Genomic DNA, 20408 nt, shown 5'->3' on the forward strand with positions numbered 1-20408 from the left:
GACTGTTCTGTCTACCAGTAGCTGGTGTTTTGCGCCTCTGGTATTCTTGCCAAGTCCTTTCTGTGTCCCGCTCATGTATTGACCCATGTGCCTGTTCATCTTAGCCGATATGATGCCTGACAGGAGCTTCCATGTAGTACTGAGGCAGGTTATTGGTCGGTAGTTGGAGGGGACTGGTCCCTTCTTGGGGTCCTTGGGGATCAGGACCGTCCGACCTTCAGTTAGCCATTCCGGGTGTCTCTCATCAACTAGCAGCTGGTTCATTTGTGCTGCCAGACGCTCGTGGAGTGCAGTCAGCTTCTTCAGCCAGTAGGCGTGAACCATGTCGGGCCCTGGTGCTGTCCAACTCTTCATACTGGAGACCCTTTCTTGGATATCTGCCACTGTGATGGTTACTGGACCCTGTTCAGGGAGGTCGCTATGGTCTGCCCTAAGATCCACTAGCCACTGAGCATTGCCGTTATGGGTTGCGTCCTTCTCCCATATGCTCTTCCAGTATTGCTCCGTCTCCAGCCTTGGTGGTGCTGTTCTCTTATTATTGTTCCCTTGCCACTGAGAGTACACCTTTGCTGGTTCTGTGGAGAACAGCTGGTTTATTCTCCTGCCTTCTATCTCTCTGGTGTACCTCCTCAAGCGGCTGGCCAAGGCTGTGAGTCTTTGCTTGGCAGTTTCCAAGGCCTCAGGTATGGACAGCTTGCTGTATTTCTTATGCACCTTCTTTGTCGCACCTTTCTGCAACTCCGTTAGTTGGCTCACCTCCCTCCGTGCTACTTTGATCTTGCCCTCTAGCCTCCTTCTCCATGGAGGGTACTGCCCCTTGTGGCTGTTCAACTTGTAGCCAAGCATCTCACTGATCACTGCTGCCGTACTGTAGATCAGCTTGTTAGTGTCGGTAATCGTGGCTGTAGGTATCGTCCGTAGTGCTGCATTAACATAATCTAGCAGACCTTCTGAGGGTACTTCACGTAATCTTGGTAACCGGCTACGGGGGGTCCAGGTTTCAAGCTTGGCCATGATCCTATCTTTCAGGTCAGTTCCTCTCGCACTCAATGATCCTTCTCCTGTCGCACTTGGGGCTATGTACCCAATCTCGGGTGGGGGTGATGATATCTCCCCCCTGACCTGGCGTCCTGACTCCTCCTTGCCGTAGCATTTATGTTGTACCTCGTCAATCTCTAGCTGTGAGAGCAGTCCCTTCTTTCGAATGTTGGAACACTGAGCTACTAGTTGTTTCGCCGTCATTGTGGATGTTGGGTATCGAAGAATCCATAGGTCCCTCATCCTATTCATGTAGCCCCTTCCGCCGGGGTTACTTGCGTAGTAGCATTCCAACAACGCCCTGTTTTCGTCTCTTGCCCACCGATGCCTTCTTGTTCCAGTAGCCCACTTCTCGTCAGGGTGCCCTGGTTCCTCAACACCTGACGCGGACCTTGTTGATCCGAGCGACGTCCGAGCCGGCATGCCTTCATATTTATCTGTCTCGCTCATGTCTGCGGTAGGCTCGCTTAGCATAAGGGGTCTAGCCTTAGGACCCTTACTGGATACAGACGCCCCAGGCAGGAATCGAACTTGCGATCCTCTGCTCCAAAGGCGTGTAGTTTAACCACTACGCTATCCAGCTGCTGGCGTCACGAACAGGATATAGGATAAATATATATATATATGTACACATACATATATATATATATATATATATATATATATATATATATATATATATATATATATATATATATATGTATGTATGTGTGTGTGTATATATATATACATATATGTATATATGTATGTGTGTGTGTGTGTGTGTGTATGTGTGTATATATATACATATATACACATATGAGGCTTTAAAATCTAGTTAACGCTGAAAATGTTAGAAAAAATATTATATAATATATGCAGATTCAGGTGGAGCTGCAGTGTAATGATGCACTCAGGGAAAGTACGACACTGAAATGAAAAAGACACAAAGCTGGAGTTATTCTGTCTTTGCTGCACAGCTGCCTCTTCTTCTCTCATTCTCTCCTGTTTCTACTTCAATCATGAAACTGATCAATGATCAGCTGATTTTGCCAGTATTTTCCCACATTTTCTAGATACTGCACCAGTACTGTGTGTAAAATGCCATCAAAAAGTCAGTTTCATTTTTATTCTTTCTCACCTGTCTTTCTCTCTCCTCTCACTTTTTAAAGGTTGCCATGTTAGAAAAAATATTTTGCCCTGCCATGCTGTTTATTAATGTGGCAAATGAATGGTTTATGAAAATATATCTAAATCTGTCATCAGTAATCAGTAATGATCATGTCTCACCTCTAGTCTTCTCTGTCTTAATTTCAGGTTTTCACCATGTGTTGTAGATAGTTCAGGAGGTTAACTCCACCAAGCAGTCTACTTTCAGGTACTGTTTAGAACAGCAGAATAGGGAGGATGGTGTAGGTTTAAGTTTATTAGATTGATACATATATACCAACAAGACAGTGTCCATCACTTTGACAACAGCGTTTGTTTTCATTCAAAGGATTTATGGTTTTTCCTATAATACCTGGTGGGCCGGTCTCTACCCATATGGAAAAGAAATGAGTAAATCACGTGAGCCTTATATGATTTACTCATGAAAGTGGCCACTTTCTCATTACTTTCATATATTGTTTTAGTAAGTATCTGTCATGTATTGATATATGGCTATGTCTTAATGTTATGACTTTTGAACCGGATGTTGTTGTCCGAAGGAGGCCCCGTTAAGTGGCTAGTTGTCAGATGGACAGTATTCAATAAAGCAAGATAAAGACCGTGCTTTATGTCCTGATTCAATTCAGAGTGCTCTGCCTAATTTAGTAATAAGGTGGGCACACAACAATGGCGACGAGGATGACACGGACCTGGATTTGTTTTTGTGAGAAGTAGACCCAGCGGCTTCACGGTGTTAGCGAAAAACTTGTGGGCTAACATGGAAAAGTCGGGTATTCAACCGTTCGCCTGCTACACTGATCCAGCTACGCTCGGACCGAGATGGACGCGGTGGTTAACATCCTTCGAGTTGTTTGCTGATGGGAAAGGTCTTATTTTGACGGATAATGCTACAGAGAGACGCGCTCTTCTACTGCACTTGGCCGGACAGGACGTGCAGGACGTCTTCTCCACTCTACCACAGACGGGAGAGGCAAAGGATTACACCGCTGCAGTGACTGCACTCAACACTTATTTTGTTTCTCAAGTGAATGCAGCATACGCACGCCAAACTTTCCACAAATTGTCCCAAACACCAGGTGAGACTGTGCAACAATTTTGTACACGTTTAAGGCGAGCTGCAAAAGACTGTGACTTTCAAGGTGACAATGATAACCAGATACGGGACGCTATCCTGAGTAAATGCACTTCTGAATATGTAAGGAGAAAGCTGCTTGAGGAGGGTCCGGGCTTAACCCTAACTCGCACGTTGGAGGTGGAGGAGGAGCAGATGGCGGCGATGAGTGTCGCCGGGGAAAAGAAAGGAGAGGACACGGTCAGCCAGATTTTTACAGCAAAGAAAGAGAAGAACAACAGACCAAAAGGAAAAATGAGAGATGATAATAAAACAGACAGACAGTGTTACAGGTGTGGTTATACTGAGCACATGGGCAAAGATCCCAAATGCCCAGCACGAGGACAAACATGTCACAAGTGTAATGGTAAGGACCACTTTTCAAAAATGTGTCGTACCAAAAGACAAAAGAAACAAAATGTGAATGCTGTTGAACAAGATGATTATGCATTTACTGTAAATGATGATAATGTACCTGAGAAACTTACCTTTTCTGTTGGGGGAATAGAGTTGAAAATGTTAGTTGACTCTGGAGCTACAAGTAATGTAATGGGAGAAAACATATGGGAAAAGCTAAAAGCTGAAAAGATAAAATGTCACTCATATGTACCCAAAGAGCAGAGGAATTTATATGCATATTCCTCAGCACAGGCACTCACGGTTAAAGGTACATTCAGATGCGAAATCAAGATTGGTGACAGGACTGAAGAGGCTGAATTTATTGTGATTAGAGGTAATGGTGAACCACTCCTGGGGAAAAAGACTGGCATAAAGTTAGGAGTGTTGAAAATAGGTGAAAATGTGGCGGCTGTCACAGATTTAAAGCACACTCTTAAAGAAAAGTATCCAAACATGTGCAAAGGAGTAGGAAAGCTAAACACCAAACAGATCAGCCTGTACATTGATCCAAATGTGAAACCAGTAGCACAGCCACTGAGGCGCATACCTTATCATTTGAGGGATGCAGTGGAGAAAAAGATCAATGAACTAATCGACATGGACATTATAGAACGTGTAGAAGGACCTACACCTTGGGTAAATCCTGTAGTGGTACTCCCAAAGAAATGTGACAAAGATATCAGAATGTGCTTAGACATGAGAAAAGCAAATGGGGCAATTATCAGGGAAAGATACCCCATACCCCATACCCACTGTGGATGAAATCTTGCAAGGACTAAACGGCTCTGCAATCTTCACCAAACTCGATCTCAAGTGGGGATACCATCAGCTAGAGCTTACCCCGGAGTCAAGAGAGATCACTACATTTGCAGTGCACAACGGAGTATACCGGTACAAAAGGCTAATATTTGGAGTCTCATCAGCTAGTGAGCAATATCAGCATGAGATCACCAATGCACTAGCTGGCATTGAAGGAGTTGAGAACATTTCAGATGATGTAATCATACACGCGCCAGACCAGGAAACCCATGATAAGCGCCTGCATGCTGTGATGAAGAGACTCTCTGACTCTGGCCTGACACTAAACTCAGAGAAGTGCCAGTTCAACATGGACAGACTCGTGTTCATGGGAATACTGCTGACACAGAAAGGCATCGGCCCAACTGAAGAAAGAGTGAGAGCTGTGGTGGAAGCCCGAGAACCGAAGAATGCTACTGAGGTGAGAAGCTTTCTGGGACTGGTAGGCTTCAGTAGCCGGTTCATACCACAGTTTGCTACACTCTCTGAACCACTTAGACGTTTAACTCGAAAAGAAACTATGTTTACATTCGGGCCAGAACAAAAGCAAGCATTTGAAAGACTAAAGACTGAGTTAGCCAGAGCGGGTACCCAAGCCTATTTTGACAAAGAAGCCCCAACCAGAGTCATAGCAGATGCAAGCCCTGTAGGCTTGGGCGCAGTGCTAATACAAATACAAAACGGAGAAGAGGTACCAGTGTGCTACGTAAGTCGGAGTTTAACAGACTGTGAGCGAAGATATTCTCAAACAGAAAGAGAAGCCCTAGCACTGGTATGGGCATGTGAGAGACTACATCCATATGTGTATGGCAGGAAGTTTGACCTCATCACAGACCACAAGCCATTAGAGGTCATATATAGCCAGAGATCTAAACCTTGTGCACGCATAGAAAGATGGGTTCTCAGACTGCAACCATGTGACTTTAAAGTAGTGCACATTGCGGGAAAACAAAACATTGCGGATTCACTGTCAAGACTGCTGTCTGACACCACGTCAAAAGAGATACATAAGCATGAATCTGAAGAATATGTGAGATTTGTTGCAGTTAATGCTACTCCAAAAGCACTCACAACAAGAGAGGTTGAAGAAGCCTCTGCTACAGACTCAGAATTAACAGAAGTGCAAAGAGCTATTGAAAATGGACACTTTGAAAAATGCAAAACATATGCACCCATTGCAAATGAACTGTGTGTCATCGGCTACATAGTTTTGCGCATTGTATTGCCAGAAAACCTCAGAGCTCAAGCACTTTCACTGGCTCATGAAGGACATTTAGGAATTGTTGGAACCAAACAGCATCTCAGAACAAAGGTTTGGTGGCCAGGGATGGACAAAGCTGCAGAAATGTTTTGTAAAGCTTGTCACGGATGTCAAATAGTAGCCAGACCAGATCCACCTGAACCAAGGTTATTATCGTTAACGAAAACTAACAAAATAACAAAAACTAGAAGTGAAAAAACATTTTCGTTAACGGAAATAAAAATAAAAACAAAAAAAGGAAAACTAACTAAAACTGGAATGAGTGTTCACAAAACTAACTAAAATTAACTGAATTTATAGCAAAAATGTGTTTAGCTTTCATTGATGTGTGCGTGTCATACAAGAGTCAAGGGTGAAAATGAAGTTTAGTTTCCAGGGTTTTTTCTTGCTGTGTCTCATTATGCCAGCAGGTGGCAGCACGTTAGTCGAGTCGTCTGTGTTGCTGCTCCGTCCACGTGCAGAATCATGTCAGGAAAAGTCGGGAGAAAGAGTCCAATTTGGGATTACTTTGAATATGACTGTGTTTTGGATAAAGCAAGTGTCTTGTAGTGGAAACAGACAAATTATGAGGGACATTTCTAAAGGGAAAAAAATCCCACAAACCTTAAAGTGCACTTGAAAAGCTCACACAAGAAGGCTAACCTAGCTTACCTTGAGAAGGTAAGGGAGCACACTCAACCCTCATCCCCAGAAACAGAAGCTAACCCCAGGCAAGGCAGCGTGATGCATCCCGAGACAACAGGACGGGGATATCTACACAACTGTGTGAGTCAATTACCTTCAAAAAGTTTATCAATTCACTTGAACCAAAATTACGAACACCCGGTGCTGCGAGAGTTAATAGTCTCATTGGGGCCAAGATATAGATTTTATAGTTGCCTGGTATCAATGGTTGTTCATCTGCCTTTATTTATTTATTTAAAGAACCCATAGGTGGGAATGTGAGTTGTCTGTCTCTGCGTGTTAGCCCTGCGACAGACAGGCGACCTGTCCAGGGTGCAGTATGGTAGCTGGAATAGCAACATACCCAAGGATGAGCAGAATGACTGATATGATGAAACTGGGATTTTGTTACACTTAATTATTGCAAACACAACTAAAACTATAACTGAAACGAATCAAAACTAAACTGAAACTAAGGATTTTCAAAAAAATAAAAACTAAACTAAACTAGCAAACAATTGGTAAAAACTAATTAAAACTGATATAAAATTGAAAATCTGAAGTCAAAACTAAATAAAAATAAAAACTAATGAAAATTGCAAAACTATTAAAACCCTGACCTGAACCACTGAGAAACACTTTTACCGGATGGACCATGGGAGATGTGGCGGTAGACTTACTGGGACCGCTACCTTCGAACCACTCAATACTTGTACTGATAGATTACTACAGTCGGTACTATGAGTATGATGTAATCTACAACTGCTGAAAGAGTCATTGACTCTATTGACTGTATATTTAGCAGACATGGGCTACCAGTTACAATCAAATCTGATAACGGCCCACAGTTCAAATCTGAGCTGTTCAGAGAATATTGTGAAACTAATGGAATCAAACATATAAGAACTACACCAAAATGGGCTCAAGCAAATGGAGAAGTGGAACGGCAAAATGCATCATTGATGAAAAGAATCAGGATCGCACATGCCGAAGGACTTGATTGGAAGCGAGAGCTAAGAAAATATGTAACAGTTTATCGCAGCATTGAACATCCAACCATGGGCAAAAGTCCAGCAGAACTCCTGTTCAACCGCAAAATGAGAGGAAAGTTACCGAATATCAGTGAGGCAAAAACAACGGAGTTGGACGTGCGTGACAGAGACGCTGAACAGAAAGGAAAATCAAAGATTTATGCTGATGAACGAAGGGGAGCTGAGCATTCAAAAGTTGACACGGGAGACACAGTGCTGGTTCAACAAGACAAAGTGGACAAGTTTACAACACCATTCAACGCAACACCGCACAAAGTTGTAAGCAGAACTGGAAACCAAGTCATCATTGAATCACCAACAGGAGCTCGCTATCACCGGAATACCACACATGTGAAGAAATACGAGACAAATGAGACCAGAGAAGGACACTACGACACAATACCTGAAAGGGAGGAAGGTGAAACACCCACAAAGACTGACACCTTCACTCCAACACCACAAGAGGGCTCCCAGGGGCCAGAGAGATCAAGTAGATCACAGAGGACTAAAAAGATACCTGAGAGGTTTCGTGATTTTGTGGTGAAATAAACTATAATATGTCAAGGTGAAGAGGTAACTGAAAATGGGCAAGTTTCAAGTTGCAAGTTCATATGTGTATGTCGACATGTATATATTGGGGGGAAAAAAGGGGGTACGTGTGGTGAGACAGTTAGAAAATATAATTGTTAGAAAGTAAGACAAGAAAGAATGTTCAATGTTGAAGAGAAAAAAAGACATCAAAGTTATTAAGACTAAAGTTTGAGTCTAAGGAAAAGGGGGATGTCATGTATTGATATATGGCTATGTCTTAATGTGATGACTTTTGAACCGGATGTTGTTGTCCGAAGGAGGCCCCGTTAAGTGGCTAGTTGTTAGATGGACAGTATTCAATAAAGCAAGATAAAGACCGTGCTTTATGTCCTGATTCAATTCAGAGTGCTCTGCCTAATTTAGCAATAAGATGGGCACACAACAGTATCCAAAACATACAAGTTTCATTATATAATTTTTCACGGGATCTTAAATCTGTTTTCACTCTTGTATGCTTTTCATACAAGTTTCACACAAGACAGATACAAACTTTATAAGATTTATAAATATCTTTTCCATATGGGTAGTCAAAATGCCTGGGCCGATTTTTTGTCCCAGTCCAGCCCTGAATATAATCATCAGTGTTTGAGCAGCTATGATATCAGGGACAATCGAGACATGTGTGACAATACTGAACATGTCACATGACACACCTTACACATCATGTGATCCACTCTCAGTCTGCACTTTCATTCATGACTTCAACAGGTTGAAATGAGCTTTGAAGAAACATTCAGAGAAATAAATCTTTCATGGATTCATGTGAGCAGCAGATGAACTTTGTACCAACAACATCTTCAATAACAGAGTCTGAATGAAGCTCAGGTGTTGATGCTTCTCACTGATTGGACGGTTGGTTTCAGCTCTGCTCTCAGTCTTTCCTGCACAGGTGAAGGTAGAAAGTGTGACTGGATCTATAGACTGGAAACAGAGAAACATGCTGAACATTTGAAGCTTTGCAGCAGAAATGTTCATGTTACAAATACAGCAGAGCTGATCTGGGATCAGTGTGTTCACACCTGCAGCTACAACAAGGTTTCATGTCTCCACACGTCAGCATGTGAACTTTACTCTGACTCAGTCTGAGCAGTCAGACGGCATATTTTTAAAGTTAACACATCAGCACACACAGAGCTGAGCCCCTCCCACCTGTGCTGAGTTTCAGGTGGAGCCCCGCCTCCTTCCAGGAAGCAGCTCACCTGTGTGTCCGTGTTTAGTGTCCAGGTGTGGAGTGGAGCTTGTTGTTGGTGTGTGAAGAAACTGTAAGTTTGCTTTGTTTCCTCCTTTAACAGTTTGTCTTTAGGAACTTTACTGTTTGTTCAGCTCATGTTCGATTTCTTCACACAACAAACTGTGTGTGTTTGTATTTCCGGTCTCTCCATTAAAGTCAGTGTGTAATGTTTTCCTGGCTAACATCAGCTGTGTGCAGCTTAGTTCAGCACAAATCTGCCGCTCCATAGTTCACGGTAACGGACTCACAGCTGGACCAACGAGGCCGAGTGTGTCCGCCACTCTGAGCTACGTTCGTGTTTGTGTACTTGTAGTTTGTACTTTGTGAGTTCACTCAGAGCCCGCAGAGGACGCAGCGTACGTGATGACGTCACAGCCCTTTACCTCCTTTACTGTCACTGTGATTAATATTTACACACGAGACACCTGCAGAGCTCTGACGCTAAGTTAGCCACACAGCATGCTAACGCTAAGCTAACGCTAAGCTAGCCAAGAACCCAGAGTGACGTCAAAGCTGAGTAAACACTGACCCCAGACCAGCACCGTGATAAAGTGAGCTGCTGCTGCTGAACCTGAACAGGTAACAAAGTATCATCAGAATTCAACTGTTTTTAAACATTGAATTTATAACACTGAATTTTTATCCTCCAAATTTCCCTGCAAAAATATTCACCTGCAAAAGTGATGAACTTGAATGACCCAAGCAATCAGCACTAGATCGAGTTGAGCGGCTCTCAGCTGCAGTTGCTGACATCATCCAACCGAACTACTGCTGTGATGAATCAGAATACAAGGTTTACTTTAGAAAGACTGCAGCAAGTGTCTTGCTGACTGAATAATTTCATCTTGCATAATCTGAAACAAACACATAAAGACAGAAACAATTTATAAATTAACGTTTGATAAAATCTAAGAATTAATCATTTATTAGATACCAGTATGAATATGTCTACCATAAAACTTGTGTGGAGCGAAGTAACATTCAATCAAGATGGTCTGGCATGCTACAACTTTATAGTTGTTAAATTCTGGGTACAAGTATACATGCCCATCTTGTACATGTTTTTTTTAATATTATTATTATTATTATTATTATCATCCTACCCAATTACATGTTTCTTTTAATCGGAGTATGCTGTTTTTATGACTTTACAATATCATTTACATTGTGCTCCTTACATTTTCCCTAATTGTATTTTATATTAATCCTATATTTCCATTTTAATATTTCTAATGTTTGCCTTGTTTTCAAAACTGCCTCTGCAGACAGGCAGGGGAGGCGTGGAAATTGTCTTTGAGTTAGTCAAACGTTTTCCTTAGTTCGAGTAGATGATAAAATAAAATTAAAATAAATGGGATTTTAAGTAGGACTAGGCATTCTGTAATAATCTCTATTTAGGAGAAAAACTTAATCACTCACCTTTAAACAGCTCTCTTTTAGGAGACACACTATTGGCTAATGGTGTCATGTGATCAAACAGCGTAATTTAATTGGCTGAGAGCCGCTCGACTCCATCTAGTGCTGATTGCTTGGGTCATTCAAGTTCATCACTTTTGCAGTTCAATTTTTGCAGGGAAATTTGGAGGATAAAAATTTTGTGTTATAAATTCAATGTCTAAAAATAGTTGAATTCTGATGATGCTATATTTCTTCCATAAGTGTCTTTGTGCTGTTTCATCTTTGATTTATAAACACTCAGAGAAAGATCACGTGACCTCATCAGGATCTGTGTTGGTGTGTGGGGCTGTACCTCAGCTTTAGATTGTTACATGCTCATTTGTTCATTTTACACAGTAACATGAAAGTACTGTTATGAGGAGTAATGAAGTAACGTACTCCATTACTTTTAATAATTGTTCTGTGTAATATGTGTAATAATGACTTTTTTGAGTAATGACCAACACTGATCACAACAAAGAGGAAATGCCTCCAACATGCACAAACATTTGACCCACAACATGCAGTTAATGTGCACAAATGTCTTTGATATGCTGCTCAGTGATGGTGGTGACTGTCAAAGCAGAGCTACTGAGAATCGATAAGTAATATCAATGATGGAATCAGAATCACTAAATTCTTATCATCCCTGTCAGTATCATACATGTGCTGTATAATGTGATAAATGTAGAGGTGCTGGCTGTTCTCTCACTCTGCTGTTTAGCTGTAAAGGACGCCTCCCTGCCTTTGTCTCCTTCATGACCTTTAATAGTCTCTTCTAACATGCAGAGATCTGTATGATCTGTTTCATAGAGTCTAACCAGCCTGTACAGTTAACAACAACAGTCACTGCATCACTGACACATAAACGCCATCTCTGTCAATAACAACATTCATACATGGAATAAAAACACATCAGTGGATCATTGCTGGAGCTGCTTGGACTTCAGTCTTCAGGATCTCAACCAACAGCATCAACATGCTGCTCCAGATGTTTGTGCTCCAGATGTTTGTGCTCCAGATGTCTGTGCTCCAGGAGTTTGTGCTCCAGATGTCTGTGCTCCAGATGTCTGTGCTCCAGGAGTTTGTGCTCCAGATGTTTGTGCCCCAGGTGTCTGTGCTCCAGATGTCTGTGCTCCAGGTGTTTGTGCTCCAGGTGTTTGTGCTCCAGGTGTCTGTGTTCCTGGTGGAAAGGCTCTCAGTTTCCTCCTTGAAATAAGTGTTTATATTGTTGTTATACTGTTGACCCACCATTGATCACTTGACTCAATGAGTCACATGATGATCAATCATCATGTGACTCATCTAGGTCTAGGTCATTCTAGGTCACATGACAGGTCAGAGGTCAGCGACTGTAACTCAGTTACTCCTGTTAATGTGAACTCACTGAGTGTTTGTGGTTTACCTCTCAGACTGACTGAAGATGATGATGGAGGAAGAGGAGGACAGAGCAGAGTCTGCAGGGTCCAGCTGTCCGTCTGTGAGGAGTGACCGGTCCAAAGAACAAAATCCAAACTTCAGTGCTGAACCTGGACCAACGAGGTCAGAGAGCTGAACTCACTGAGTTACAGAAATAATTCTGCACTGACATTATAATCAGTGTTGATTCTGGTTGATTGTCTGACTGTGTTTGTGAGCTGAGAGGAAATGAAAATGAATTTGTAACAAAAATCAGTTTTGTCCAGTTTTCCTGTAAAAAGCTGAACTCTAATCTAAGAGGACTGTTACTGACAGGAAACAGCTGCATTATCTGCAGTCTGTGTGATCACAGCTGCTTCAATCATGTTTGTGTCTGCAGAGGTCAGAGGTCACAGTCTGCAGGGTCCAGCTGTCCGTCTGTGAGGAGTGACCGGTCCAAAGATCAACCTCCAGTCTTCAGTGCTGAACCTGAACCAACGAGGTCAGAGAGCTGTGATGACTCCTTTACATGTTTGTGTTTCCTGGATAAATATGACCTGAAACATCCTCAGATTGTTACAAAGATTCATTAAAAAGAAAACAATGAAAGAGAAAAGATCCAAATGTTAGACTTGGTCATTTGCTGTTTGAGGACAGTGATGCTCATATCTGTGGGGAAAGTGTGACCTGAGTGGGTTCATGTTTGTCTTTAAAGAACAGAGCTGCTCTGATTCTCTTTGTGTCTGATCTGTTAAACAGTCTGAGAGGTCACACAGAGACCCAGCAGCTAAAGCCTGGATCATACTGGCTGCTGTTAATGAGACTCCATCAGGACAACACTGAACCACAGTGGTGTGGATGTAGTGGATAAATCCCACCATACTGATGCTCAGATTTAATCACAGGGAACAAAACCAGATGTTACCTTCAGATTGTGACCTTTGGAGTGGACGATGCAGATTTCAATAGAGAATAAATGTTGTTGTTTTTCAGCTGTGAAAAAAGAATCTAATTTTGTGAACTTAAGAATTTATGATGGTGGTAAAAACATGGAGACTATAACACAACATTTCCACTGTGTTCATAGAATGAATGTAAAACTGTCAGCCATTCATTAAATATGCAAAATGTCTACAGAAACATCAGAGGGTCAGATGTGAAGCACTCAGTGATTTTGATCAAATGACTCATCAGTTATTGATCTGTACTACACTGATCTACCACGTTAGTAAAGCTGGTGTTCTGGTGGTGGAGGGAGACCTCAGATCATGTTCTGGTTTTGGAGCAGTGATCTGCTGATGGATCAGTTTAATGAGCTTCTTCAAAATCATCCCTGACATCACCACTGAAAGGATGTTCATAAACTTAGTAAAAATATTTTCACAATCTGAGGGTTTAAAACTTGACAAAGTTGATTCAAATGAAGTTATTTGAGCAGAATGGATCTTTCTCCTGTGTTGATCTAATCCTTCATGGTTCCTCCACAGAGTGGACCAGCAGAGCTCAGAGGTTCCCAGTGGTCAATCTGCCCAGCAGCATCAAACACAGCTGGACTCCATGTTTATGGTCTGTACATGTACAACAACTACTGTTACATCTATTCTGTCCACAGTCATCTCCATGCTGCTCTTTGTAGACCAGTGGATTGTCAGTGTGTCCAACATGGATCTGATGTTTGGCTCATTCATAAAGTATTCTGTTCCAGCTGCTGGAGGACAACATCATCACTTTTGTGAAGAACGAGCTGAAGAAGATCCAGAAAGCTCTGAATCCAAATAAGCCCCAGTGCTTGGAGTTTCAGAGGGAGGATGATGAGCAGAGGAGCAGCAGAGAGGCCTTTGTGAAGATCGCAGTGGACTTCCTGAGGAGAATGAAGCAGGAGGAGCTGGCTGACCGTCTGCAGAGACGTAAGAGGATTTCTTACTTAAGGTTTTAAGCTGTTAGATAAATGAGACACTCATGACACCAGTGTGTTAAGTCATTTCTCAGTGGGTCAGAAAATGTCATCAGCGTTTTGTAAAATATATTTGATGAAGTTGTATTTTTATTATTATTATTCAGAACTTCCAGCTGCAGTTTGTCATCGTAACCTTAAATCTGCTCTGAAGAAGAAGTTCCAGTGTGTGTTTGAGGGCATCGCTAAAGCAGGAAACCCAACCCTTCTGAATCAGATCTACACAGAGCTCTACATCACAGAGGGAGGGACTGCAGAGGTCAATGATGAACATGAGGTCAGACAGATTGAAACAGCATCCAGGAAACCAGACAGACCAGAAACAACAATCAGACAAGAAGACATCTTTAAACTCCCACCTGGAAGAGATGAACCAATCAGAACAGTGCTGACAAAGGGAGTGGCTGGCATTGGGAAAACAGTCTTAACACAGAAATACAGCCTGGACTGGGCTGAAGACAAAGCCAACCAGGACATCCAGTTCATGTTTCCATTCACTTTCAGAGAGCTGAATGTGCTGAAAGAGGAAAAGTTCAGCTTGGTGGGACTTGTTCATCACTTCTTTACTGAAACCAAAGAAGCAGGAATCTGCAGCTTTGAAGACTTCCAGGTTGTGTTCATCTTTGATGGTCTGGATGAGTGTCGACTTCCTCTGGACTTCCACAAAACTACAATCCTAACTGACCCAAGAAAGTCCACCTCAGTGGATGTGCTGCTGATAAACCTCATCAGGGGGAAACTGCTTCCCTCTGCTCGCCTCTGGATAACCACACGACCTGCAGCAGCCAATCAGATCCCTCCTGACTGTGTTGGCATGGTGACAGAGGTCAGAGGGTTCACTGACCCACAGAAGGAGGAGTACTTCATGAAGAGATTCAGAGATGAGGAGCAGGCCAGCAGGATCATCTCCCACATCAAGACATCACGAAGCCTCCACATCATGTGCCACATCCCAGTCTTCTGCTGGATCACTGCTACAGTTCTGGAGGATGTGCTGGAAAACAGAGAGGGAGGACAGCTGCCCAAGACCCTGACTGAGATGTACATCCACTTCCTGGTGGTTCAGGCCAAAGTGAAGAAGGTCAAGTATGATGGAGGAGCTGAGACAGATTCACACTGGAGTCCAGAGAGCAGGAAGATGATGGCGTCTCTGGGAAAACTGGCTTTTGATCAGCTGCAGAAAGGAAACCTGATCTTCTATGAATCAGACCTGACAGATTGTGGCATCGATATCAGAGCAGCCTCAGTGTACTCAGGAGTGTTCACACAGATCTTTAAAGAGGAGAGAGGACTGTACCAGGACAAGGTGTTCTGCTTCATCCATCTGAGTGTTCAGGAGTTTCTGGCTGCTCTTCATGTCCATCTGACCTTCATCAACTCTGGACTCAATCTGCTAGAAGAACAACAAACAACCTCCACATGGTCTAAATTATTTAACAAACTAAAACTCCAATCACTTCACCAGACTGCTGTGAAGAAGGCCTTACAGAGTCCAAATGGACACCTGGACTTGTTCCTCCGCTTCCTCCTGGGTCTTTCACTGCAGACCAATCAGACTCTCCTACGAGGTCTGCTGACACAGACAGGAAGTAGCTCACAGACCAATCAGGAAACAGTTCAGTACATCAAGGAGAAGCTCAGTGAGAATCTGTCTGCAGAGAAAAGCATCAATCTGTTCCACTGTCTGAATGAACTGAATGATCGTTCTCTAGTGGAGCAGATCCAACAGTTCCTGAGATCAGGACGTCTCTCCACAGATGAACTGTCTCCTGCTCAGTGGTCAGCTCTGGTCTTCATCTTACTGTCATCAGAAAAAGATCTGGATGTGTTTGACCTGCAGAAATACTCTGCTTCAGAGGAGGCTCTTCTGAGGCTGCTGCCAGTGGTCAAAGCCTCCAACAAAGCTCTGTGAGTAAACATGTGATCAGGCTTTTATTTATAACATAAACAGTGTAATGTGTGATGGACCCTTAAAAACCTAAACATATTTTTTTACATGATCATCAGCACTAAATACAGTATATTATAGTTAATGTTTGATCGCAGCAGTAAATGTCAGAGTGTCTTAAACATATCTGGGTGTCAGCTTTTATCAAAGTCATGTCCAGAATCATCCTGTAAGTAAAATTTATTTATACAGCAGCTTTCACAGGTCAAAAACCACAAAGTGCTTTACAATAGAAACAGGCAATAAAAAACACAGAAGATAAAAACATTAAACAGCAAACACTGAACATCATACAGCCTAAAACTAGTTAAAGGCCACTCTGAATACTAGAGTCTGAATAAATGAGTTAGTGGGACCAGTAAAAGCCTTTGACTGGAAGATCTCAGATGTGAGGAGAGCTGTAGGATTGTAGAAAGTCAGAAATATAGACTGGGACTAAAAGTAAGGACTAAATCTTTAAATAACGCCTAAAATGAACTGGTTACCAGTGTGAAGAGATTAAACTGGAGTAATGTCCAGTCTATTTCATGTGCTGGTTAAAAGCCTCGCAGCATGATTCTGTACTGACTGAAGACGTTCAAAGACTGTGATGGACCCATAGGTGATCAACTCCCTCATTCCTCCTGTGGTCTTATTGCTCTGCATCAGTGCACTGCTCAGCTGAAGATGAGTTCACTTCTATTATTTACAATCTGCCTCACCAGTACAGTTCCAAGGATCTGCAGCTGCTGAATCAATTATATTCCTCGTGTTTCTTCTGGTTTCCTGTTGTTAGATCTGCATGCTTGATTGTTTTTCAATCTCTCCTATGTCGTGCACTTTGATTTCCGACTGTACACAGTCTGTGAACCATGACAATTTGTGACAGAATGCAATGATCAGTGAGGACCTGGAGGACACTGACATTTACACTGTGCAGAATGAGACTTGAGACTTTATCTCACTGCTTTGTGGACGACTGATGGAAGGACTAATCACTATATCTGCTTTAATTGAAATAATTTCCATGAAAATTTCACTGGTTCAGTCTCCCAGAATCTCTCAATCATATCTTGACCTTTTCCTAGAGTAACTAACCCTCACTCACCAGGATATGAGCCAGCCTTCCCTCTCATTGCTACATGCTTACAGTCTTGCCTATCACCTGTTCACAGAATGAGTCATCACTTGTTTTTGTTTAGCATTTAATGAGCAAGTTCCAGGTCTTTATATTTACACAGGGAACATTTTTAAACTAAAACGTTTTTTAGCCATAAATAGTAATGCACACTGGCATTTGCCTTTCCTTCAAAGGTTCAACACAAGAAGTGATTTAAATTAATCACAAACAGTTTGTTATCAAATGACAATTTTTCAGATTATGTCTTTATTTTGTTTTTGTGTTTTTAGGCTGAGTGTCCCTGACCTCTCAGACAGAGGCTGTGCAGCTCTGTCCTCTGCTCTCAGCTCCCAGTCCTCTATTCTGAGAGAGCTGCACCTGAGTATCAACACCATGCAGGATTCAGCAGTGAAGCTTCTGTCTGCTACAGTGGAGAGTCCACAGTGTACCCTGGAAAAGTTCAGGTCAGATGAAGTCATATTCTGACTTCTTTATGAATTAGCATAAGAATATATATATATATATATATATATATATATATATATATATATATATATATATATATATATATATATATATATATATGAGCGAGAGGGACCTTTTTAGTCTAAAGTTATAATCATCTGCCACATTTCTAATCTCTTTACCACTTGGACTTTTAAAAAAATTTTCTGTCCCCCCAGACTGAGTCTCTGTAACTTGTCGGAGAGTTCATTTAACTTGTCACTTGATAACAGTTTGTTACAATTATTTTTTATCAAATTATGTTTTTATTTTGTTTTTGTTTTTTAGGCTGAGTGTCCCTGATCTCTCTGAAAGAGGGTATGAAGCTCTGTCCTCAGTTCTCAGCTCCCAGTCTTCTACACTGAGAGAGCTGGACTTAAGTAACAACAACCCACAGGATCCAGGAGTTGAGTTTCTTTCTGCAGGACTGAGAAGTCCACACTGTAAACTGAATACTCTGAGGTGAGATCAAGTTATGTTGTGCTTTTCATCAATTGACAGAATTAACCAATAAGAAGCCACTAAATGGGAAAAAAGTCAGTTAAACTTCTGTAATAGTTTTATGTTAGTGTCATCTCCTAGTGTTGACTCTTAGTAAAAAAACAGGATTTATTGCAAAATCTAAAAGCTCTTTTGTGCAACCTCATTGCAATTTAATAACAGTGTTTGTTTAATGTTTATCTGTCATTTTTTCAGACTGAGTCACTGTAAGCTCTCAGAGAGAGGCTATGAAGCGCTGTCCTCATCTCTCAGCTCCCAGTCCTCTAGTCTGAGACAGCTGGACCTGAGTAACTCTGACCTGCAGGATTCAGGAGTGAAGCTTCTGTCTGCTGGAGTGAAGAGTCCATGCTGTAAAATGGAAACTCTCAGGTCAGGATTTAAAATGTTCCACTGATGATCATGTTAAACCTGATTTCTATTACTGCATAAACAGGAAATTGATTTTAAAAAAGTCTGAATGTAGAAATTAGCGTCTGGGGTTTTTAGTGATATTTGTTCACTTTCTGTCTTTCATTTGCAATGAAATGTCCCATCTGCTTCTATGAGTCCAGATTCTTAATTTTAGCAGTGCTTCATCCACCAAACCTTCTAGTTTGATTCCTGTATTCTGAAGGTTTTTACAGAGCTGTTTGTTCAGATATCAGAATTTGATTTTCAGAAAAATTTAGTAATAATAATATGATCAATTGATTATTTCTGACTGAAAAGATGAAATATATATTTGGTTATAGTGATATGACTCATTGCCTCACTTAAACATAAAATGTAAACAAATATTCAAAACAATAGATTAATACAAAACAGAATTTGACTGTTGAGCTTAAAGTGAGCTTGAATGTTATTCACTTCCCGTTTTATTTTGGTAGTTATCGTCTCTGGTTTTTACTTTTACTTCCTCCCCCGACATTGTCTACATTAGTTTCAGCTGTAGAAGATTTTATTGACTGTTTGATTTGTCACTTTTTTTAAACTATAATTGTTGACTTATAAACTATTGCTAAAATGTATTTTCATTAAAATACCAAATAATTTATTACTTTATCATCTAATTAAATTATAATTCTGTAAATAGGGGTGATAGTGTGGTCTATGTGGGTTGTCTTCAGGTACTCTTCCTCCCACAGTCCAAGAACATGCATGCAAGGTTAACTGGAAATGTGTGATTGTGGGCATAAATTGTTTGTCTCTGTCTAGCTCTGTGTTTACCTGGCTACATCACCATAGTTACTGATGCTGAACCAATAACCTGGTCTGGATCATGTTATGTTCAGAGTTTTTGTTTAAAATCAACTGAAGTGCCTCATTTTCACTGATTCTTTTATTTACAGAAAGCTTTAAGTGTGATATAGATTCAGTCATATCTGACTAATGTCAGTGAATGAGGCCCAGCTGTAAAGTCACAGCAGTCACACTGTATGTGTCTCATTGTCACTGGAGTTTAGGCTCCATGCATTCAGTATGTGTTGCAGAAAAAGTAGAAATGTTTCTGTTTGGTTCTGCTGCTGAGTCTCTTTTACAAAGATGGAACTGCAGCTAATCCTGCTCATGTAGCCAGTTAGTAAAAACTCAAGTCACTGTCAGACACAGCAGACATTTACTGATAATCTCACTGTATGTGGTCTTTTAGCACCTCCTAGTTGTGAACATGTGGAGTGTTGTTAGTCTGGGTGACGAGTGTAACTGTTGAGTGAGAAAGACTGTGGTCGTGTCCAAACTCATGGGCTGCATCCAGGTCAGGTAGGCCGGAAGTAAACGGCCATGGAATTGGACGGTCTAGCCTTCTGATTGGTGTCACCACTGTCTGTGGAGTTTAATAAACTCTGCCGTCTGCTCCTTGCTATCTAAAATATAACAGGACTCTGGCGTAAATTGTTGACCATCTCACACTTCTGTTTAATCAGTTTTTTGTTTGACGTTTATTCAGTTGTGTAAAAACCAAGCAGGAACCCACCCAGGGGATAAATAAAGTTTTATTTTATCTTATCTAATCTAATAACTTTAATCTCAGCCAAACCGATTTACTCACGAACAAATAAAACAGTGAAAAAAGCCAAACAATAGCATTTTTAGGTTGTCTAAGTGACTTATATATTACTTTTAACCTGTTAATTGAAACTCCGCGGTGATCTGAAAATAATGTGCCGGGAGTTGTGCCGTTCTCGGCGGCTTCAGTAACCCTGGAGCTCTTGGCTAGCTATCGAGTTGGTGGGTAACAGACGTCTCCGAAAACGTCGAAGCACTTTCTCGCCTGAAAATATGTTAAAAGTTTTGTGACCCAGGAAGATTAATAAGAGT

General features: G+C 41.5%; 2 protein-coding genes across 2 annotated transcripts in view; one reads left to right on the forward strand and one right to left on the reverse strand.

The window, feature by feature from the left end:
- Window positions 1-20408, reverse strand: part of LOC148098668 (acyl-coenzyme A thioesterase 11-like) — a 175479-nt gene that overhangs the window by 67645 nt on the left and 87426 nt on the right. The window lies entirely within an intron of this gene.
- LOC148098670 (protein NLRC3-like) overlaps window positions 9157-20408 on the forward strand; it is a 133838-nt gene continuing 122586 nt past the window's right edge. Inside the window, exons 1-8 of the mRNA XM_087850556.1 lie at window positions 9157-9303; window positions 12122-12251; window positions 12508-12609; window positions 13595-13673; window positions 13813-14014; window positions 14169-15969; window positions 17901-18074; window positions 18309-18482. Coding sequence (XP_087706682.1) covers window positions 12133-12251; window positions 12508-12609; window positions 13595-13673; window positions 13813-14014; window positions 14169-15969; window positions 17901-18074; window positions 18309-18482 — 2651 coding nt within the window. The 5' untranslated portion in view covers window positions 9157-9303; window positions 12122-12132. The remainder of the gene's footprint in view (window positions 9304-12121; window positions 12252-12507; window positions 12610-13594; window positions 13674-13812; window positions 14015-14168; window positions 15970-17900; window positions 18075-18308; window positions 18483-20408) is intronic.

This window comes from Neolamprologus brichardi, chromosome 14 (genome assembly GCF_056152115.1).
Source record: "Neolamprologus brichardi isolate AB-2024 chromosome 14, ASM5615211v1, whole genome shotgun sequence".
NCBI lineage: Eukaryota > Metazoa > Chordata > Actinopteri > Cichliformes > Cichlidae > Neolamprologus > Neolamprologus brichardi.